This window comes from Medicago sativa, chromosome 8 (assembly GCF_051527215.1).
Source record: "Medicago sativa cultivar Bolivia chromosome 8, Bolivia_mono, whole genome shotgun sequence".
In the NCBI taxonomy this organism is placed as follows: Eukaryota; Viridiplantae; Streptophyta; class Magnoliopsida; order Fabales; family Fabaceae; genus Medicago; species Medicago sativa.
This window is the reverse complement of record NC_140756.1, coordinates 29,917,048-29,933,217: the sequence shown is the minus strand read 5'-3', so window position 1 is coordinate 29,933,217 and position 16,170 is coordinate 29,917,048. Positions and strand designations below refer to the sequence as shown.

At 35.3% G+C, this 16,170-nt stretch overlaps 2 protein-coding genes and 2 pseudogenes across 3 annotated transcripts in view; all 4 read left to right on the top strand.

Moving 5' to 3' along the window:
- Positions 1-16,170, top strand: part of LOC146898250 (polyubiquitin-like) — an 86,824-nt pseudogene that overhangs the window by 41,511 nt on the left and 29,143 nt on the right. The window contains exon 5 of the transcript XR_015023633.1: positions 1,237-1,464. The product of XR_015023633.1 is annotated as a polyubiquitin-like (transcript). The remainder of the gene's footprint in view (positions 1-1,236; positions 1,465-16,170) is intronic.
- On the top strand, positions 7,441-9,550 carry LOC146898256 (uncharacterized; annotated as a pseudogene).
- LOC146898255 (uncharacterized) lies at positions 9,551-11,295 on the top strand. The gene has a single exon (XM_085737912.1). The coding sequence runs from the start codon at positions 9,551-9,553 to the stop codon at positions 11,117-11,119; it is 1,569 nt and encodes a 522-aa protein (XP_085594038.1). The 3' UTR covers positions 11,120-11,295.
- On the top strand, positions 13,959-15,777 carry LOC146898254 (uncharacterized). Its single transcript, XM_085732794.1, has 4 exons — positions 13,959-14,084; positions 14,252-14,548; positions 14,664-14,768; positions 15,226-15,777. The coding sequence occupies exons 2-4, from the start codon at positions 14,333-14,335 to the stop codon at positions 15,775-15,777; spliced, it is 873 nt and encodes a 290-aa protein (XP_085588920.1). The 5' UTR covers positions 13,959-14,084; positions 14,252-14,332.

Sequence of the window (16,170 nt, the reverse complement as noted above, 5' to 3'; positions counted from 1 at the left end):
AAGTGACCGATAACGGTGATCTGGTAACAAACGACCCAACAATTTTAAATGCTTTGATGAGCTACCTTAAGCCTTATAGACTTAAGACTTGTTTGCTTTACATTGAGTTCGAATATTAGTAACATTGAACTTTGATAAATAATTATGAATGTCTTGAATATTGTTGTATATCCTTCTATTTTTGAGATTTTATATTTGCATGGTACGAACTTGTATTTTTCCATTAACTTTGATAACTATATTGTTGTAACATTTTTGGTACCAGCTACTGTCAGTCATTGAGTACACAGATTTTAAGAAGAATAAACTTAGTATGATTAGCTTTATGTTGGTTATACTTTTGATCGCATAACTGGTTAACAAAGTCGATTTGATGGTTTTTTTCTTTTGCTGCAATACAGTGTGATAATGCTCATATTGTTTGCTCTACTTGCTGTCCTAAACTTTGGAACGAGTGTCACAAGTGCTCGTTGTCCATTAGCTCTAAACGTTGTAAAGCCGTTGAGAATCTATTGCGATCAATTGAAATGCCATGTCCGAATGCAAAATATGGTTGCAGGGTGAAAAATCCGTACATTAGGCAGACAAATCATGAAGAAGAATGCATCCATAAGCCCTGTTACTGTCCATTTTCAGGATGTGACTTTGTTGAATCATCAAAAGTGTTGTCTATGCATTTTTGCCATAAACACAGGGATTCTCAAATCAAATTTTCTTATGGTCAATCCTTCATTATCTCCTTGAAGTCTAATGATGAAACCATTGTTCTTCGAGAGGAAAATGATGACAAACTATTTATTCTCAATAATAGTACTATGTTGTTAGGAAATGCTGTCAATATTTGCTGCTTTGGTCCAGACGCTTCTGAGTCTGAGTATAGTTACGATATGTTGGCTACGTCTCAGATATGTAAACTGAAATTACACTCTTTTGCCAAGAATGTCCAACGGGTTACTTTAGCAAATCTTTCACCAGAGTTCCTTGTGATTCCATTTGGTTCTTTCGAACCTCTCAACTTACAAATTTGCATAACTTGCGCAACCCCCAGGGTACCTCCTATATCCTTTTCTTTGCTTTGTTATTTTCCTATTAAATTGTTATTATCTTCTCTCTATGTATTGAATTTATACCATAGCTTTTGATCTCAAATTCATCATTATTTCAAATGCCAAAAACGTGTTGTTAGTGATTTCTATTTTTCTATTGTTGATCGTTTTATTGGCAATTGTGGTGCAGATGCAAATCTACGTAAAGGGTCTAGATGGAAAGACAACGATCCTTGACGTTAAGAGTTCATACAGGATGCCCAAAGTGAAAGAGATGATTTTTGACATGCTTGATATCCCAGTGCACGCCCAACGTCTGATCTTTGCTGGTATGCAACTCGATGGCAACCGGACCCTTGCAGATTACAACGTTAAAAAGGAATCAACCCTCCACCTTGTCCTCCGCCTCCTTGGGGACTAGATGACCACAAAACCATCACCGATTACTACATCCAAGGGTTGGCAATTGTCCACCTTATCATTTTCCGTTGCTGGCGACCCTTATTATGCATACAATCACCCAATAAGTAGAGAAATCATAAATTATTGATAAAATAGAGTCTTGCACTTTTTCTTTTATTCATAGAGTCTTGCATTTCTTATTAATGATTTGACTTTTGTTCCATTTGTTTTGTCTTGAGCTGTATATGATATTTTTAACTGGGGGGTAATTTTAGCAATTGAAGAAACATATTTACTATTCAACAATAGTTGAAAACGTGCAATAATTCTTACATAGAGTGACTCATGCATTATATTTTGATTAAAACATAATTTCAGTATCAAAGTATCATATGATCGATATGAGTCAAGTAACTTGAGTCCACTCACTATGTCTGAACTAAAACTGGTGAATTGTAAAGAACTTAGTCAAATTTACATAACCTGAGTTATAGTCATGTCAGATTGTTTGTGAAGAGAGAAGAATGCAAGTAAACAACGACTCTGCAAAAATGCAATGTGTGGGACAGAAGATAATCGGTTAGTTAGTTGATTTATGAAAGAGTACGTATCATGTATGGCGACAAAGTTAGATAAAAGGATATACAATATGCCAAAAATTAACATACCACAACTTTAAAATTCGTCCACAACTTTAAATTTAGTTTTTAATCTTTTTATTATGATGGAGGCCACCTATGATCTTAAACTAAGAAAATCTGATAAATGCAAGTTGTTATGTAGTCATATAGCTAAACCCTTCTTTCGATACATAGTTTGATTTACAAGGAAATAAAACCTAAATTTAGTTTATTTTTTGTGCAAGTTTTTATTAAAGGAAAGGAAATAAAAAATTAAAGCAAAAAATTATAAGTATATACATTTGGCCCCTTGACTTAGAGCTTGTTAAGCCATTCATCTGTTCTTCATCTTCTTCTTCTCTTCTAGGAAAAGTTGGGCCAAAATACACTTCTAATTCCATTGGCCACTATTTATTCTTTTTACGGTTTTATTTCACCAATTAAACGCTTGTTACCGTTTACTTTATAGCTTCATTTTGGTGTCATAACTATTATTTGCGTTTCCTATTCAAACATGGGACGTTTCTTTCTCTTGTTGTTCATCACTTTACTTTATTTTCTCACAATAATCGTCAAACACCTTAACCTCATCACGAATTTTCACAACTAATTAGACCATGTTACATGATAAATAAAAGCAAAAAACGATTCATCATTTTTTCAGGAAAATGCGAAGAACCATTTACAACACCTTAATTAGATAGATTAAAATTAGATTTCACAAAAGACCAGGGGGGACAAAAATCTGACCAAGTGAAAGCAAAAAACAAACAACACTAAACATTGTTAAAATTAAATGAAAATGGTGTTACACACAAACCTAGAGGGGGGGGGGGGGGGGGGGGGTGGTAAAGAGCAAACAAGGAAACATGCACACACCACATGTACAATGCAGCGACCACGTAGGGACATGAATCTAAATTGGGAAAAAAAAAGTGAGGTGCGTGTATGTTCTTGAGCATCAAAATAGAAATGAGCTCAAAGGAACCCGAACCGTTGAAGATCGACAAATGAACCTGACAACACAAAAGCAAATCCACACACCAACAACTCGCTACCATGAAAATACGGATACAACAAGCATCAATGACCATTAAACGATCCGAAACACAAGATGCATTCAGAACACATATCCAAGCTCTCTCGAACAAGCAATCTAAAGTCAAAAGATGATGTGGTGGAGACGGTGATGGTGGCATGACTCCCAACAACTATCGCAATTAAGAACCCGAACCCAGAAACCAGATCCGCAACCATGACAACCCGATGGAGAGACCTGATCACAAATAAGTTGAGACAAACCTGAAACATATCCGAACAATGCCAAATCGAAGTAAAAACCCAGGAATGCGAGAGACACGCACCAATGAACCTAGACTTCACAACAAAAAAACTCAGCGTAGCGACCAATAGATGGATCAAAACAGAATCCACCAACGTGATTTGTGGTCTCACAACAGACCCAAACACATTAAAGAGAAACCACCGTGGAGAGGAGCAAAAGCTGTCAACGGAGTTTCTAGCATCGTACTAAACTTGACGATTACTCGACAACCTCTAAAGGGGTGTAGGGGTGGTGTAGCTTCGAGGAATGCACACACCATCAGGAGGTGAGTGTTAGGTAGAAGCGAATCTTATTGATTAATTAACATAGCCAAATGCTTAGTTAGTTGCTGACTATCTAGCTTACTTGTGAAACAAGTAAGTCCCTAACTATATTAATAATGTAGGTTATAGAGTGAGGTAAAAGCGATTTTTTTTTTGTTTTGTCTTGAGCTGTATAATGATTTTGTTTAGTAATTTTCAAAGTGACTCCTTGAGCTTTTGACTTTTGCTTCTCATGTTCAAGGATTTGAATTTTGCTCTTTTTTTTTCCTTGAGCTTTGGAATGATCTTTTGATGGGTATTCTTTTTCTGCAATTAAAAAAAACAGTAGCTGAAATTGTAGTCAATTTCTCTTATAGATAGATGTAATGATTCTTGTAGTCTACTCTCATTGAATCATTTGCAGCACCAAATACCAACGTAATTTGAATCCACTTCCTATGTTTAATCATATTAGTGAATACAAAAGTATTTAAAAGCCAAGCTAGATTGTTAGCGAGCCTTGGTGCATAATCTATGATGACATTATAGTAAACAGAGCGACTCTGCTAAAATGCAGGGTAGAGGTTGAAAATAAGATGTTAAGTTGATTCATGCAAGAGTATGATTAAACTGGTTTTTTACACAAAGGAAGGGAAAATCGTTAAATATTGTATTTCAAAACTATCTTCAAGTTTCTGCTAACTTTGTTTCCCTTCCGATCATCTGGTGCAGTTTTGTTGGCCAGAGGAAAGAATGAGGGACCATAAAATCAGAGCCTAGACAGAAAATGATAATGATGCATAACAAATGAGATATAGTAGTGAAGAAAGTGAGCATGATAATGATGAATAAGTGGTGGAGACAGACAACAAAAACAAACATAGATTATTTACAAAAACAAGTTTAATGTGTTTTGCTGGTTTTTTATAATTAAAAGGGACGAATAATGTAGCAACAAAGGATACAGGAGTCTAGAGAAAGTAGATTGAAGGATTTGGAGGCCCAAAATGAATGTACTTTGCTATGTAAAGGGGTTAATGATAAAGTCACAAGAAGGATATTCTTGGTATGACAACCATCGGTAAGTCCGATAATTCGGAGGCCCTCTTACAAAGATCTTCCCTTTTTAGTCTTCTACAAAATTTGAAATGTCTTTAAAACAATGATGTGAAATATTAAATTATTGATGTGACATTAACAATGTTGGTTAACAAAAAAAAAATGATAGTTTTGTTTTCTTTGGTGCTATCACTCCGATCCATAAGAGAAGAAAATTATGATAATTTGGAGTTCAACAAAGACTTAAGTAAACTTACGTTCTTCCTAATAATTTGTCTTTCAGTGAAACTCAATAATTCATTCATTTTATTAAAATTAAATCCATGAAAATTTAGTCCTCGTTTATTAAAAAGAATAATTTAAAATGATAAAGTAAAAGAAAAATTAGGGGAGAAAATGTATTTGAAGGGAAATTTGTTGTGTTCATGGTTCTGGATGACCTGCTCAATCTCATGCAACTTGTATTTTACACAAACCTATTCAAGTTCAGGTCCAATTTAAAGCAACCCATTCAAACCCAAAGTCGTTTCGTTTAGGTAACTGATTTATGATTCCATATTCATGAACCCGAACCCAACCAATTACCAAAAAAAAAAAAACTTGTTGTTTCCACTTCAGCCTCTGCTATGGAACACCAATAAATTACATATTTACCTCTCGGCAATTAATTGCCACCAGATTTACACTGCAAAGAAAGAAACTTTGGCAATTAAATGCCGCAGAACAAGAAAATTCGGCAGTTAACTGCCGCCGCATGAGTTTTTTTAGCATACACAAAAGTGGGAACAACAATGATAAAAAAAAATGTTAACTCTTTTTAATATAGTTTACGACTTTTATGTGTTAATCTTAACGTGTTTCAAGTAAATTTAAGTGATATAATATTAAATACTTAATGACATTTTTGTTTTGTGTATGTCGGGTATCTTCCACCCGCAACTGCGGAGACTAATCCCTCGAGCATTGTGGACCCAAATGGGCGGCAAGCTTTCCCTCAGAGTTTTAATGTTGTTGCATGCCCAAGGCTGGATTCAAACCCAGGATCTTGGTTAAGCTAGAAAAGACCCCTTCCATCTCATCTAAGCGCTCTTGGTTAAATACTAAATGACATTTAATTATAGATTTTTGCACAAGTCTTTACAAAAAATGTAATATTTAATGACCCGTACACCCAACCTAAAACAACCTAGGATCGGTTCAAGTTTGATATAAAAAATACTGATTTTTTTACCCAAACAAACCAACTAAGTTTGATTGGGGGTTCAAATAACAAGTTTAGCCAAAACCAACTCAACCCGGTCCGTGAACACCCTCTAGCAAAAACAAACAAAGGGTTCAAAATAGGGGTGGCAAAAAAGTCCGTACCCGCGGGTATCCGTTGATAAAATCTGTTACAGACACCGGGCGAGTAGCAAAACAGGTATCCAAGGGTATAATAAACAGATATTTAACTACCTGTTACTTTATGGACACAGACACATATTCGCGCCCGCGGGTATCCGTATCCGTTAATAAAAGAGTTTGGTGTCAAAAAAACCCTAGTTTACTAGTGTGTAGTTTAGGGTGCTCTTCTTGATCTTTCTCTCAAGGACTACAAGAAAGCTTGTGTATTCCGACCAAAAATATCCGAGGAACAATGGTTTCTCGCTAAAATTAAGGATTTCCGAGGAACTTTTTCCTCGGTATGTACAAGTCAGAATCCCTGCCCCCACCTCCTGCAAACGCGCTTTTCCAAGTTAAATACCGAGGAAAATGTTCCTCGGAAAACATGTTGTCATTATTAAATTCTTTTCAAAGCGTGTATGACCGTTGTAATGTATTAAACAAGGATTTTACTAGGAGGCAGCTAGCTTGTAATAATTTCCCTCAGTAATTTTTACAACAAATTTTAAATTATATTACCTACCTCCCTCTTTTCAAAGCGTGTAGTCCCCATCCTCCATACAAACCGTTTCTTGTAATGCTTTCATCTATAAACAAGGATTCTAAACTTTTTCAAGAACTTCTTCATTCTCTAAAAATCATTTTCACTTAAATCATCTGAAATTTAGCATCAAATCATTGTTATTGGTAAGTTTTACAAATGTATTTTTATTTTATGTATGTTGTTGATTTAGTTTTTTTGTACAATGTTAATTTATCAATTTATTTATAATCTCACTATCATTAATTAGTTATATACTTTTGATCATAGTTATTTGTAATCTCACTGTCAATTTCTTGTTGATGCTTAATTTTTTCTATTTATTGCTTAATTTATTTATTTTTTATTTTTAGTTTTTTAAATGTAAGGTTAATTAGTAGTAAAAATGTTAATTTGTAAAAAGAAATTGTGTTGGTAAAAAAAATGTTAGTAAAAAGTTAAGTAGTTTTAAAATATTAGCTTCTTTAAAAAATTAATAAAAATATTAGTTAATAAAAATGTTAGTTAGTGATTAAAATGTTGTGAAAAAAATTTGTTAGTAATAAAAACGTCGTTACTTAATTACAGAAATTGTTAGTTGGTAAATAGGTAGTAATAAAAATGCTAGTTAGTAAAAATCTTAGTAACAAAAATCTTAGTTCATAAATTTTAGTATATACATGTGACATATAATGTGTGTGATTCATGTAAATTGTAAATAACTAATTTGATAGTTTTTTTGTCGTTAGACGTGCATGTTGTCGTTGTTGCCGCTGTTGATTTTTCTGGATATTTTTCATCGGATTACAACTTGATCAGGTTAGTTTCTTAAATTAATTTAATATTATTACATATGTATTTTAAATTTTAAATTTATTTATATATAACTTTATTGATTAAATATGCATGGATATTGGTATAAAAAAATTAATATGCATAAATATTAGTTTTTGTTTTAAGAAATGCATAAATAGTTTTATTTTTTAAATAGAATTTAACCAAATGTTAACAGTGCAGAAGATGGATCAATATTATTACTACCGAAGTTGGATGTACGATAGAACATTTCCGGGGAGAACCAAACTTAAACCGCAGTTTGAGGAAGGAATTCATGGATTTGTTGCTTTCGCCATGTCACAAGACATTTATGAGAGGGAGGGAGGGATAAGATGTCCGTGTCTTAATTGTACGTGTAGATTGATACAGAGCGGAGAAGATGTCATCAAACATTTAAAAAAAGTTGGCTTTATGGATTCCTATTGGGTGTGGACTAATCATGGTGAACAAATGCCGCCTATTAATACTGGGTTCAATGTGAACACACATGCTTCATGCAGTGGAACACATACGAGAATGTTGAACAGTTTGACATGATGGATGATATGATTGGTGACGCTCTTGGAGTGAACATGTCTTATGATGAGCCGGTTGAAGAGGAGCTACCCCCGAACAAGAAAGCACAAGATTTTTACAACCTGTTGGAAAAGATAAATGAACCGTTGTTTGAAGGATCAAATGACTCTAAATTATCCATGTGCGCGAGACTTTTAGCTGCCAAGTCAAATTGGAATGTACCTGATAAGTGCTTGGAGCATTTTGTGAAAATGCTTTTGGATGCTACTCCCATCAAAGACAATCTTCCGAAAAGTTATTATGAGGCCAAGAGATTAGTGTCGAAGTTGGGATTAGAATCTAAAAGGATTGATTGTTGTAGTAATGGGTGCATGTTGTTCTATGATAATGAATTCGGTACAAATGATGGTGCACTAGAGGAGTGTAAATTTTGCAATGAACCGAGGTATGTTGTTCGCAATGATGATGTTCACCGTAATCACAAACGAATCCCGGTTAAGTCAATGTTTTACCTGCCAATAATACCAAGACTGCAAAGGTTGTATGCATCAATGCAAACTGCTGGTAAAATGACCTGGCATTACTACAATAAGTCAAATCCACCTGAGATGCGGCATCCTTGTGACGGTGAGGCATGGAAGCATTTTGACCGTGTTCATCATGATTTTGCATCAGATCCACGAAATGTGAGATTGGGATTATGCTCTGATGGCTTTACACCATATATCCAAGCATCTGCAACGCCTTATTCTTGTTGGCCAATTATTGTTACCCCGTATAACCTCCCTCCTGAGATGTGTATGTGAAAACCTTACATGTTCTTGACTTGTATTATACCGGGACCATCGAGTCCACTTGATGGCATTGATGTGTTTTTACAACCCTTGATTGATGATCTAAAGAGGTTGTGGATTGGTCAATTGACATATGATATTGCAAAGAGGGAGAATTTCAATATGAGGGCGGCTTTGATGTGGACTATCAACGACTTTCCCGCATATGGGATGTTGTCTGGTTGGAGTACTCATGGTAGACTTGCTTGCCCTCATTGTATGGAGAAGACAAAGGCGTTTACTTTGGACTATGGAGGAAAGGCTTCATGGTTTGACCATAGGATGTTTTTACCAGAAGGTCATGTATTTCGGAGGAAAATAAATATGTTCAGGAAAGATAAAATAGAAAAAGATGGTCCGCCTCCTAAGATATCATCTCGAGAAGTGTTCCGTAGGGTCCGTGGGCTATCGAGATTCCTAGATGTTGGCAAAAGAATCAGATACCATAAATATGGGGAAGAGCACAACTGGATCAAAAGAAGTATTTTTTGGGACCTTCCTTATTGGAAAGACAATTTACTGAGACATAATCTTGATGTTATGCACATTGAAAAGAATTTTTTTGACAATATACTTCACACAGTGATGAATGTCTCAGGTAAAACAAAAGATAATGAGAAGGCTAGACTGGATTTGTCGGTGTATTGTAAGAGACCAGAAATGGAACTACAACCTCTTCCAAATGGAAAATTTTGAAAACCCAAGGCTATTTTTAGTCTAACCTCTGATGAAGCAAAATCTGTTTGTATGTGGTTAAAAGAGATGAGGATGCCGGATGGTTATTGTTCAAATTTAGTAAGGTGTGCCGACGTCAACAAGGGAAAGGTGCGTGGGATGAAAAGTCATGATGGTCATGTTTTCATGGAACGCTTACTTCCAATTGCGTTTAGTTCATTGCCAAACAATGTTATAAAACCATTGACTGAAGTTAGCCAATTTTTTAAAGATCTTTGTGCTTCAACTCTAAGAATGGATGAACTTGTTAAAATGGACCAGAATATGCCAGTCACTCTTTGTAAACTTGAGCAAGTTTTCCCACCGGGTTTCTTTGATTCTATGGAACATCTGTCGGTTCATCTCGCTTACGAAGCCATGCTCGGCGGACCTGTTCAATATAGGTGGATGTATCCTTTTGAAAGATGCATGGGTGATGCAAAGCGATGTGTGAAGAATAAGGCTAAAGTTGAGGGATCAATACGCACAGCTTACACATTGAAGGAAGCAAATTATTTTATCTCTCATTACTTCAAAAAATCGACATTGATTCCAACAAACACACAAAATGAAGTTGATGTTGCAAGTGGAAGTCACTCATTTGCATTATCGGTCTTTTGTCTGCCCGGGCGTCATGTTGGGAACAAAGAATATTGGATGAAAGATAAAGAGTTGTGGTCAGCTGAAGTTCATGTGTTGATTAATTGTACTGAAGTTAAACCATACCTCGAGTACGTCCATCATGTATATGTTTATTTTAATCCCATTTTTTTTTTAATATTACTAAAGTTAACTTTTGAATTTCACCACAGGGCATTTTTGAGTTGGGCAAACGTTGGTGAACAACAATCTTCTGGTTATATATATGCTAATTTTCCAGAATGGTTTAAATATCAAGTATCAATTATTGAACCTACTAGAGGGGTCAGTCATCTGAGAGGACTAGCTCAAGGGCCAGAGAGGCTTGCCAAAGAATATCACACTTACTTTGTGAATGGATATAAATTTCATACTCATGCATGGACGGTGGGCAAAAAAACATATAACAGTGGTGTTTACGTAAAAGGAGTCGGAGAAGGAGGTGAAGATGACTTCTATGGCGTGATTAAAAACATATATGAATTGTCTTACCAATATGTAGAACATGAGAACAAAGTTGTGTTATTTTACTGTGATTGGTTTGACCCTTCTAGGAATGGGACAAAAATTGACTCAATCACCAAAATTGTTGACATACGAATGGACAAAAGGTATAATGCGTTTGACCCATTCATCATGGCACATAATGTCAAACAAGTGTATTATGTACCTTATCCTTCGTTTCAGCAACGCAAACGAGGATGGTGTGCAGCCATCAAGACAAACCCAAGAGGTCACATTGAAACGAACATCCCAATTGAAGAAGCAGCTTACCAAGATAATGAAATGTCATCTGTTCCTAATGAAATTGAAGTCGAACCAATTACAGGTTTGGTTGACCAAGAAGTTGGTGGTCAAGAAGTTGAAGTTAACTTGTTGGATGACAATGAGGAGGTGGCAGATAGCAGTGGAGATAACATGTCTTACAATGGGGGTGATACAGATAGTGATGATGACATATAGGATTTTGATTAAAATATTTGTGTAACATTTCAATTTCTTTGAAATATTGTGTAGCATTTCATATTAATGATGAATTTATTAGTTTTAATGTGTCTTTATCTTCTTTTTTAGTTGTGGAATCTTGTTAACGAGTGTCTCCGAAACACTCTTTAAACATTATCTATTGTGTAGCATTTCTCTTAGTTTTTTTTTTTGGGTTAATTAAGTTTTTAGTCCCTATAAATATTTACAGTTTTGTTTTTAGTCCCTATAAAATAAAATCACACTTTTTAGTCCTTATAAAATTTTCCATTAGCATTTTTAGTCCCTAAAAATTTTTTCATCAGCACTTTTAGTCCTTGTAAAAAATTTTCATCAACAGTTTTGGTCCCTAAAATGCTTAAGAAAAATGTCACAAGGACTAAAAAGTGTGATTTTATTTTGTAGAGACTAAAAACAAAACTGTGAATATTTATAGGGACTAAAAACTTAATTAACCCTTTTTTTTATAGGGAATTTCTCTTAGTTTTATAGAAACACATTTTTCACTCTCCCGCTCGCTTTTTCCATGTGGCGCGTTCTAGTTTTGAAGTTATTTCATTATTTTTTTCTTTTTCCTTTTTTTTCAATAACAAAAATCATTTTGATACATTGGAGAGCACTTTCCTCTCTGTCTCACTCTTTCTCTCTCTCACAAGGCTAGATCTAGAGCTTCTCATTCTCTCACAGAACCAAGCTCAGTCAGTTTTCCTTCTCACCTTGAAGAGCTCTCGCTGAATCCTCCCTTACCGTAATCGAAGCTGGGTCACACAACCATTGAAGGACTCAATCAATTATTCAAAGGTATTCTCATCCTTTTGTTGTATGATTTGGTGATTAGGGTTTATAATCTTTGGAATATTTTTAGTGATTCTTCTCAAATCTTTCAATAGAAGCTAAGAAGAATCAAGCTGAGTTGACATTCTCCATTTTTGTTTTTGATTTTTCGCTGAACCCTCAAAACCGTTTTTCCCCAAAATTCCATTTTTCATTTTAGCTTTAAGTTGACGATTTCTGGTGGATAATTATGATTTTTTATTCAATTGGTTATTCTTTGGGGATTAGAGTTTATAATAATTTAGGGATTAGGGTTTATACCTTGGTGTCTTGAAACAACACAAGCAATTCTTACATCATTTCCATTAGTTGGAGAAGCTTTCCAATGATTTTGATGAAGTAGAAAATTCTGGTATTGATCTTGGAGGAGAAAACGTTACAGGTTTTGGTGGCATTTCCAAAGAATCCATGCTACCTTCCAACATATCAATAACTTTACTTATTGTAGGTCTATGAGTAGGAATTGTTTGAATGCACCACAGGTTTTGAAGGATTCAGTCATTTTCTTTATATCAGAGTAATTGTATCTTTTTATATTCAGAGGACCTTGACTTTCAAGGAAGTTTTCTATATGCTGATTGTTCCTTGTTATTTTGCTGAATTGTGTTTTTATAACTTCCATATCCTAGCTCTATTTCGGCATATTATGACAGCAATAAGAGGTAGTAACATTCCAGTACCTATGAAACCTATCAAAGTCCAATGTAATATTTGATTATTTTTAGAATGCATTAAATAGTATCTTATATATACTCTTATAATTTTAGTAGGAAATATAGAAGCAAATTGGCTTATATTTGTCTATAAGATGTGCTTAATATTTAATAAGGAATACTAATATATTTGAGAGAAATTTGTACCTATAACCAGCTTCGACACTTTGCTTTAGACTGAAACACAAGGTTGGTTAAAATTAAGAGTTCTTTGCTCTTTTCTTTGCTTGTGCTACTGCTATATATACATTGGAGCACTCCCAATAGCCATATTTGTGATCTCTGTTACTACATTTGGGACAATTTTGGCTATTTTGATCTCTGTTACTCATGTTTATTATTTTTGTATAGTTATTCAGCCATGCCACCCAAGAAAGGTGAAAACAAAAAGGGTACTAAACGGAGGACAAAATTCGTTGAACATATAGTTGAGACAGACCCGTCGTTACAGTTTATTCCGATGCCGACTCAAAATGACCATGGTTCTTCAACAGTACAGACTCCACCAACTTACTGTGCACCATTTCCTACATATCCATTGCCTCCACGTCCTGCGCAGACACATCTATCAAACCCTTCACAAAATCCATCATTCCCGACACTCACTCAACCATTATTCCATTCATCTACTCCACCCACATACATCACTACTCCATTCCCTACACCCACTACTTCAGCTGTCCATTCCCACTCCCCAAATTATCGTTCACATGTCCCTACACAATATCCATCATTCCCGACACACACTCAACCATTATTCCCTTCATCTACTCCACCCACATACATCAGTACTCCATTCCCTACACCCACTACTTCAGCTGTCCATTCACACTCCCCAAATTTCCGACAACGTCCACTTATTCATGGACCACGTTTAAATCCACCTGGAGAATTCATGAATCTATTGTCTTCACAACCATCCGCTGAAGTCTTCATGCCAGTACCCACCATTTTGAACCAGGAGCAACAACATGATCCACAACATGAGCTGCCACATGTACAACAAGAGCAAGAACATGAGCAAGATGAGGGACAATACCAAGAGGATGGGGAGGAAGACCAAGAGGAGGAGGAGGAAGGCCAGGAGGAGGATGATGATGATGAGGACGAGCAATTTATTGAGCAACATGCAAAACATCCAATCTATAATCGATTTATTATCGAGCCTATTGATCGAGGGTAAGTATTAACAAATTAATTTTATATTTATATTTTGACTTAACTTTTATTAATTTTTGAATTTAACAATTTAATTCATATATTTCAAATTTTTATTTACGTTGGAGCCCAATGCGGTCGTAGCCAAATACATTAGGTTGGCAATACAAACCAACTTCAAGCAATTTTGGAAAGCTTATAGTGATGTTGATGAGGACTTGATTTTTCGTTGGTTTCAGGTAACTTGAAATAAATACGTATAAGTTCTTATTCAGGGTCAAGTTACTATAATGCATCTGATTTAGTTCATATGTTTTATTTGGGAACTATGTTTACAGTAAATTGTGAGAGGTAAAAACGAGCTTATAAAAATATAAAGTTGATTTTGATAATACATTTGATGCAGAAAAAATGTGTTTGGGAGTCTCGCTATGATGCTCAGGTTAAGAAGAATTTTCATTACCGAGCTCAAAACCGTTTCTCAGATATGATGTCAACATTTAGACGAAAGCATGCTAAAAAACCTGAATGGTTTCCAAAGTTTATAGGAGTAGACATTTGGCCTCGCTTAGTAGATCATTGGGCTACAGATCCAACATTTAAAAAACGTTCACAAATTGGAAAAGTTAACCGAGCGTCAGAGAAGGGAGGTTGCCTGGACGCAGGTGGTTCTGCAAGTGCTTATACAACCAGTCAACGCATGGTAAAAATACATTTAATTCTTAATTTTATATATTTGTATATATTTAGTTACTCACAAATTCTAACTAACTTTATTTTTGACCACTTATAATTAATTTTATGTCGTGCTAAATTAGAAACGCACCCTCGGGCGACTTCCATTTATTAATGAATTGCACAAAGAACGGTACATGAAAAAAGGCAAACGTGAATATGTTGATTCTCGTGCTAAAATCACTCAGGTAAATTTACAATTTTATAATAGTTTATATATGCAATAACACACATATGTTGTGCCTGTTCCGCTAAGTCTGTTTCGGCTGGGAGGGAGTTTTTTGCGGTTCTGGCTGTTTATTGTATCAGGGGCTTTTATTTCTTTTTGCTGGGACTGTTCTATTCCATATTGTGCTCTTGTTGGCATTAGTTTGGTATAGTCTGTCTTGGCCCCTTTGTATTTTTCTTACCGTTTGCACTTCTGGTGCGTGGCTATTAATGAATACGCTGCTTCAAAAAAAATGTTGAAATCTCTTGCTCCTAACCAGAAAAGATCCTCCTGTATCTAGCTAGCAGCCCAGATAGACCAGAAAACACTAACCCACACTCAATAATATTAGAACTCATGTATATATTAGTTGATGATTAGTTAATTATCTAATTAGTAATCCAATTTGATGTCTGGTTTATTCATTTACCATACAGGAGGGGTTTGATGAGAGGGCTAAAAAGGTATTATCTCAATCTGATGGCTCATCTCCGACGGGTACAATGCGTTCACTTGATCATTCTACTGCACAAACCATTTGGAAGGAAACAGTCGGACGTGGAAAAAGTAGCAAATATTATGGTGCTGGAACCATGTCCTCCAACTTGGTACACAATAGATGTATTTATGAACGATCTATTGATGGAGAAGGTGGTTCTCGTAATGTGGAGATGACCCCTGAAATGGTGACACTGATACAACAATTGAGTCAAGAGATGCAGACTCGAAATCAAGAGCTTGAACAAGTGAGGACTCAAAGTCAAAAAGAGCTTGAAGAGATGAGGACTCAGTTAAAACAACAACAAGACTTTTTCATGCAAGAAATTCGGCGTAACAGAGAGTTGGTAGAAACGATGGAAAGGAGGGTTGATAGACGGGACCTTAGACGCCGCCGACTCTTGCCTCAACAAGACTCTGGAAATAATGAATCTCTTTCCTCAAAAGATGGTGGTGATGATGATGATGATGAGGACTCAGAAAATGCATGAAGGTATAAATCATTCTTTTTCATACATTTTGCTGTGATTTTGTAACTATACTGGATTCACAAATTGGTTGGCATGAAACCCTTGCATTCAATTAAATTTTTGCATATTATTTGTTAAGTTGTTACGTTGCTTTACCGTGATGCTGTTTATTTGTAGTGTTTATTTTAAGGCTTGATGAAATGTTAAAAGATTTAATTCTCTCTTGTATCCCTTCAGATGTCAAAAAGGATAAAGGAATGCATCTTTAGGATTCATGTTCATCAGAAGAAATTAACCGTTGTGTTGGAGGAGTAGATTTCATAACATTGGTATGAGCTTTTCTCTTTTTGAATCATCATAAGTTTGATGATTTGGTGCTACTGCTTTGAGACTCTGCATATGTTAGTTAGGATT